The following is a 7492-nucleotide window of genomic DNA, read 5'->3' as shown; positions in this document are numbered from 1 at the left end:
CAGTCTCAGGATTTTTTTTTTTTGACAGCTATACCTTCTTGTTCAAGAAGCAAACAGACAAGAAAAAGGTGGTACCTCTTCTGCATTCTTTTCGAGTGTTGTAATGACAGCATAAAATTGAACTATTTGAAAAAGTTTAGTTTGAGAGATTGGTGCTTCTGATTTGGGATCTTGTTCTCTTCATAATTTCTTTTTAATATTTGCTTTCTCCCCAGGTTACACAAAAGCATGTGGTGAGGTGGAAATGGTGACAAAAGTACTGGAACAGAAGTGTTGTGATTTTCAGTCCTTCCTTTATTAACTCACGTTGCTCATCAGCAGAAACACCCAGGTTTGCACCTCTGCTTCTGAGATTCTTTCAGTTTGTGCAGCCACATCAGGGATCTACCTTTGATCTTTATTAGGGAGCACTAACAGTTAAAAATCCTCTTTGGGTTTTACCCATTGACTTCTAATTAACATGAAAAAATGCTTTGCTTCAGAGGCTTTACCACAGGACTTTTTTTTCACATGCATATATGTCACATACAGCACACACTAACTATTCATATACAGTGTCAGTGTGTGTTTCGTACACACACAAAAGTTCCAGATGTGCTGTGTATCTTGTTTAGTTGACTTTATTCTTCTGTAAAGCCAAGAGAAATATTAATCATTCATTTACTGTTAGGGGATGGGTCTTCTTCTCATGTTTCAGTAAAGGGGGTGGAAAAGTAAAGTAAGCCAATTTTTTTCCTATTTAAGGCCAAAGCTGGGGAATGCTTGTGGCTGAGTTCTGTACATGGCCCGGTGCTGGAAGGGCAGGGAACAACCAATGTTGCTATTTTGAATAGAATTTTTCTTCCCCCCCCATTTTTATTTTTGCACAGAGAGTCTCATGTCTAATATTTAGACATGATGAGCTCTGTGCAAAAAGTAACTTTGCTCATTCTTGCCGTGTTTCAACCCTCAGTTATTTTGGCACAACAAGTCGGTGAGTAGTTCAAGTTTCTTATGATTTAATGTTTTTATTTTATTTTTATTTTTACCAATAATTTTAGTAGCTTGTAAGAAAGGTGTATTTAGGAATTTCAGCAGAACACTTTTCCTCCACTAATTCAGCAGTCAGATATTTAATGGTGAAGCTGAAAGCTGCAGGGGTTTGCATTGTCATCCCGAAGGCTTCTCTTTGCTTTGCTTTCTTTACAGTTAGAGGGACTGTGCAGTGCTGTCTGCCCTGGCTGCATTTCTCCTTGTTCTTACTTGTTTTCCTACTACAGACACCAGAGGGATTTTAAGCGATTTCTTTTAACCCTTGGAATGACATTTTAACTGTTGACTCTGTGCTGCCTGGAAGTTATTTGTCAGAAGAAATAAGCCTTTGCTTCCAGCTATTTTATTTGGAGTTCTCCTTTGTACTTGTTTGTTTTCTACTGGCAGCATGGGGGTTTCTTTAAACAATTGTTGTGCAGATAAAAGCCTTAAAATTCTAATCAGTTTTCATGCAGGAATTTTTAAGAGAAATATATGAATATATGTCAGCTTACGGGATTTTTACTTTGGCATAAAATAAGAGGGTAAATTAATTTCCTCAGTTACAATAGTTTGAATTGGGCATCTGCAGGCTGTTTCGTTCCCTCACGAGACTGATTATTAGCTGATGGTATTTGGAAGTCCATGCAAGTATGTGTGTGCATGTTTACAGAGAGCGAGAACACCAAAACCCAAGTGAGCATGGAATTTAGCGATGAGGGGGGAAAGTACTTTGTATACAATAATTCAACTTAGAGTGAAGATAAGTGTGGTATGAGTATTTACGTTAAACAGATGACATTCCACAAGTTCAGCTGACCTTTTTTGGATGTGCTCTGTTCCTGCTTGCTAGACATTGTAAAGCAGACCTTCCTTAAAATGAATTTTTTTTCTTTCTTGAAAATATGAAATATCAGCAATGCATTTATTCTTGCATGGAGACAACAAATAACCTTACAAAAAAACTTGATAAGCAGCAGCCAAAGAAACTGCAGTGCTGTAAAGAAAAGCCAAATGCCATTAAAACTGCCCCCTACACTACTCTGTATGACACAAATCATGGAAACAATTCCTTTAGCCATTTCATGGCAAATCCTTCTGCCTCATTATACCTGGAAAGGCACCTCTGGGGGGGTGACCGTGAGTCCATCAGCAGGAGGTTGGCAGTGGAGAAGCTGGAGCTCAAGGTGGGGTTCCATGCAGGAGCAAACCAGGCAACACCCTGTGCGAGAGCAGCGTGCCCAGACACCAACCTCCCCAGCCAGCACAGACACAGGCTAAGCCTGAGGATCTGAAAAGAAACAACCAAGGCATACAAAGGTGTTCTGTAGAAAGTAAACATAATTTAGCATGAATGGATGCTTTTCTGTCTCTGTTTTGCTAGTATATAAACTGTCCCTCCAATAATGTTCTGTGAAGATTATACATTCAGTGAAGATTATAGAATTTGTGTAAATGTATGCTGTGACTTTTCTTTGCTTACAGCAGCAGGTAATATGTGTATTGTGTGTGTTTAACATGAATTATGTGTACTTTTATATACCTATGTCTACCTTCAGAGGGATAAGGACTAAGAGACCATCCAATACAAAAAAAAGGAACATTAATTTTACTTCTCGCAACAAACAAATCCCCCTGAGAGCCAGATCTCCTTTCCCTCATTCTGGTCATATCCCTGAACATTTCTGAGATGTGAGAGATGTTTGACTGAAGAAAGGGTAAATTTTGGGTAGAAGAACAATATATAAATGAAGTGTGAAGGAGTATTCTCATTTTTCTGCCACATTCCTGTTTCATGGGATTGTAACATTTCCTTACTGGGCTAACTTCCATATTACTTATATGGATGAGATTACAGAGAGAGACTGATAAATCACTAGTTTATGCCTTTAAAAATTGGATTCTCTCCTCTCTTTGGAATGTTTCTTTCCACACATTTGAATATGCTTTTCTCACAGAAAATAACAATTGAAGGAGTTGATTATTAGCATCACTGACTCACGTACAGGGCAACGATGGACTGGGAAACCAAATTTTCCACTACTGAAAAGAGAATTTCCAGACATGCTAAAAAGCTCTCTCTTGTCAAGAAAAATGTTTATATGGTTAGTATCAAATGTAAGTCAACATAAAATTTTCCTTGGGAAAGCCTGCCAGGAGACAAGACTTGGCAAGGTATTAAGGAAACTGCTCAGTAAACACTAAGTTTAGGATAGTCAGATGTACCCCTAGGCTATGTGTTTCTTTGTCTTGCTGTAATAGCTTGGAATGGAGATTTGAGGCTAAGCCTCTCCAAAAGCCTGGGATCTGGATATTGTGGAACAAGGAATATTCTGTGACTTCCATGACCAAAAGCTGTATGTCCTTGTAACACATTGGGATGATTTTAGCCAGCAAGTGAAGTCACCTTGACGGAATCCAGATTTTCTGATGTGTGTCAGGTTGGTGTAAGTGGTTTTCAAGCCTTGACCATGTTCAAGATAAAAAGTCTCCTGATGGCTGACTGGGCATGAAGGTCATGCTTCAGATGTGACAGATGACTCAGATTCCAGCAGCATATCTTCAATGCCACCATTTGAAGGCACCTTTACATTCCACATATTAAGCTACTAAATGTGTAAGAACTTGGAATGCCTCTTGAGGAAAGAAATCCATCCTCTACCTAGCCAGCACAATTTGTGAAAACATTCACTAAGTTACAACATACATTCAACCCATTTATCTTGAATTTGTAGTCAACCAAGACAGCTACTTCCAGAAGACAGAATAAATTTCAGCTAGACAGACTGGAGGTATTTGGCAGTTTCCACTGACTGCAAAGGAAGCACATCCCCTGCTCCCTCACATCAGTGCCAAAAGGGAAGTCAGATGGATTCAGGCCTGTCTCAGCTACATCTGCGGTGCTTAAAGGATATCTCAGTCACCTGGAGTGGGACACTCCTTGGTCCTTGAGGAACTTGAATGAGGTCATCAGTAAAACTCTGCTGCTCTAAAAGCAGTGTGAGAGCGATGCCAGAAGGCCTTCAGTATTATTCCAAATAATTTTTCGCTCCAATGTAATTTAGTGTTTTCCTTGTAATGTAAGTATTATCTTGGATATTTGGTCAGGAAACTCATTTCTGAGGTAATGACTGAATCCTAAAATATCTCTGCAAAGACTTATTAACCTTTCATATTATTGTCAATTAAAAATTACAGTTTTAAAATGAAATATAACCATTACAAGGAGGTTCCAGAAAGCAGCATGCAAATGACTTTTCACGCTGAGTACCCTTTTCTGATCCCTGAGAAATGGATGATATTTTAGGAAAACTTGTGAACAGATGACTTGGCTATTTTACTTCCTTCTTTTATTAACTGGGAAGGATTAGATAGGTTATGAAGTGGATGGGTACTGTTCAGATGCAGTTTATTTGTGAGACTGCTGGACTGTCATGCACTTAGCTCTGTGTAACATTGCACACGTGTGTTCTTGGTTGATAAATTGCCAGTTTAAGGGTAATGGTAACAACAGTCAGAACTATCTTTCCTCAAAGGTTTTGGTAACACAGAAAAACTCCCCTCCAGAGTTTTGACAGTAAAACCATATGATGCATGTCTGTGTGCCAACAGATAATTAACCATCATAAATAACCTGGACTATGTGAAGTAATGAAATATCAGGGGTCTACTCCTCTTTTTCCATTTTTCCTAACTGGTTTTTACTCAGCACACAGCAGACAAGGTTATGCTTAGGAAAATTGAAACATTCTTTTCTGCTCTGGAAAAATCATGCTAAATGAAAGACTGGGGAATCCACCTCCTCTAAACATTATATATATGTTCTTGGAAATATGACAAATTTCATAAACACATTTTATATCACAAATCCCTGGAACACATTAGCCTTAGGAAAATGGGACTATTATATAACTCTTTCATTATTTTGCAGATTTGTTTTTGAGTTGAGACCAAATCACCAAATCTACATAGACTGATATTTTAAAAGAGGAGGTGGAGTTGGAAACATCCACTGCTTTATTACAGGGGGAAGAAGCAAAGGTAGAAGGGTGTTGCCTCTGGCACAAATATTACTGTTGATGCCTCAGTCAGAGTCATTACAGTTGCTCTCTTCTTAGTGCTGCAGATTACAAGCAGATCCTATTTCCTTTTCCAGCTTCTGCCAGATTGTTGAGGTTTGAAACAGGCAGCCAGGTGTCACTTGCAAACTCTTAGCTGCTGCCAGCCTTACACAACAGCTGGGTGTTAGCCTTAATTAATGCTATTCTAGAGAAAGAAAGGACTGGATTGCTATCATTTTGTTTGTTTCACAGACTAGTTGAGAAACCAGACTGACATGGTTCTATTAATCATTGTCCCAGTTACACTGTATGCTGTTCATACAGCATCAAGCCTGTCTGATTTCAAGAAGCATTTGCACAATGTTCTCAGGCATATGGGAGGGTTCTTGGGGTGTCCTGCACAGGACCAGGAGGTGGACTTGATGATCCTGATGGGTCCTTTTCAAGTCAGTATATTCTATGATTCTACACCATGTTTTAATCAGAAATCTGCAGAAAATGGGATGTACCTGGCTTCATAATTGGGACAGTGTGCTGAGTGTCAGTAATGGCAATGATGCAGACAGTCATTTAGCACTTTGGATTAAAAGCAGAGTTGAAAGGTTCAGCCCACCAGTAGGGGCAAACAATAACAAAGCACACTTTCCCAGGCTAGTGGACACCAGGAACACTGTATCCCTCTTGATGTTTCTGCACTAGGCTCATAGCCTGGAGAAGAGCACAAGCCATAGCTGCTCTAACAGTTGCAAGTTTTAATTTGTTGGTTTGAAGTAATAAGTCATCAAACCAAAAGAATTAGAAATTAGTGCAATGGTCATATCCATTAATACTCCGGATTATGCTTGTTTAAGAAACTAGGCAAAAGATCTCAGCTAAGAAAAGAGAAATTGTTGGCAATGGCAGAGACATGTTGCTAACATTAAGGAGGTTTTTGGTCTTAAAGTAACTAGGTTAGAGTCCTACATCATTTCAGTTTGATGTGAGAGAGCAAAATTCAACTTCTTACTGGCAGCACCCAAAAAACTAAAACTCAGACTTGAACAGGGTATAATAAAATCTGTTCCAATTCAGCTCATTCTCCCCATGGCAGCTTGGTAAATTGTAGATTGCATGACTTTGACACCATTTAGAGTTCAATATTTACCACCAGCTGTCTATAGGTTTAAGACATTCTGACTTTGAATTTTTCCAGATGATAAATAACCTTCAACCAAAATGGAGCGTAATTTTTAGTGACATCCTTTTCCCTGTTGCAACATTTTACCAACCTACCCCTCCTTCAACATATTCATCAGAATATTCCTTGTACAGAAGGAGAACTGGGCACAGATGTAATCCCTTCTCAAGGAGAGGGACAAGAAGTGTTATTTTACTTCAGCGCCTTCAGGTCAGGCTGTTGAAGGGATCATGGAGGGGTGCAGCAAAATGTTGCAGACCTTGGCCCTCAGCGTGCTGCCCATCTCCAGCCTAGGGGACCCAGTGGGTACCTCCTGGAGAGAAGGCTGTTTGGAGACATGGTTGTCACAGTGATGTTGCCTCTGTTAACAGAGGACCCACTGTGACTCACAGTGAATCACTGCTGTTGGTTCCCCACAGCCAAGTTGTTCCTAGATATGGGAGCTGCTTCTCTGGCTTGGCTGATGCTGAAGACAGCTACTGCTCTATGGATTTTCTTTCTTCCATGGATTTTATTGATACATAGGGTTTGTGAAGCTTTGCTTTCTATCCTCTCTATGGCTTCCCTTACAAGAGATGGTTTTTTCCCTGGAAAAATCTGTGAGGAATTCCCACAGAATTTCCTGATCTTTCTCCATTCAGCACAGTCAGATGCTTTATGATTCAGGGAAATAAGATTTCTATATTTATGTGTGGGGACCATGCTGTTAATATTTCTCGCATTGCTTTGAGACTAACAATCTCAAGTACTAACACTTGCATTGCTCCTGGTTATGGCTAATCAACTGATAATCTCTACAGGCTGTAAAAAATTGCATATTAAAGGAGTCAGAAAGTCTCTTCTGTACATACAACAGAGAAAAAGAGAGAAGTGTGCTTTATCCTATCTTAAATGCTGGAGGAGTGCAAAGAGGAATGACTTTCATCATTGACTGTAGAGTTACATCTTTCACATAGAGGCATAGTAAATTAAATTCTTCATTTATATTCTCAAGCAGTCATTTTTTTTTTCATTTTGCATTTCACTGGAAAGGTTCTTTCCATTTTGCTTTGAGAAAACCTAACGTACTTCCAACCACTGCTCTTATTTATTTATTTTCACTTCAGAGCCAATCTTGTCTCCAAGTTGCAAAGTGGAAGCCTCTGCCTGTTTCATGTCAACATGACAATGGAAAACATGATATAACCCCCTCCAACAACAGCCATTTGTTGGCTTTAGTTTGGATAAACTTCAGCTCTGGGAC

General features: G+C 39.3%; 1 protein-coding gene across 2 annotated transcripts in view; it reads left to right on the top strand.

Moving 5' to 3' along the window:
- The first annotated feature begins 759 nt into the window (after window positions 1-759).
- Window positions 760-7492, top strand: part of COL3A1 (collagen type III alpha 1 chain) — a 51499-nt gene continuing 44766 nt past the window's right edge. For both annotated transcript variants that reach the window (XM_071562093.1, XM_071562091.1), the window contains exon 1: window positions 760-973. In XM_071562093.1, coding sequence (XP_071418194.1) covers window positions 895-973 — 79 coding nt within the window. In that variant the 5' untranslated portion in view covers window positions 760-894. The remainder of the gene's footprint in view (window positions 974-7492) is intronic.

This window comes from Pithys albifrons, chromosome 8, assembly GCF_047495875.1.
Source record: "Pithys albifrons albifrons isolate INPA30051 chromosome 8, PitAlb_v1, whole genome shotgun sequence".
In the NCBI taxonomy this organism is placed as follows: domain Eukaryota; kingdom Metazoa; phylum Chordata; class Aves; order Passeriformes; family Thamnophilidae; genus Pithys; species Pithys albifrons.
Note: the sequence above shows the minus strand (reverse complement) of the source record. Positions and strands in the feature narration are given on the sequence as shown.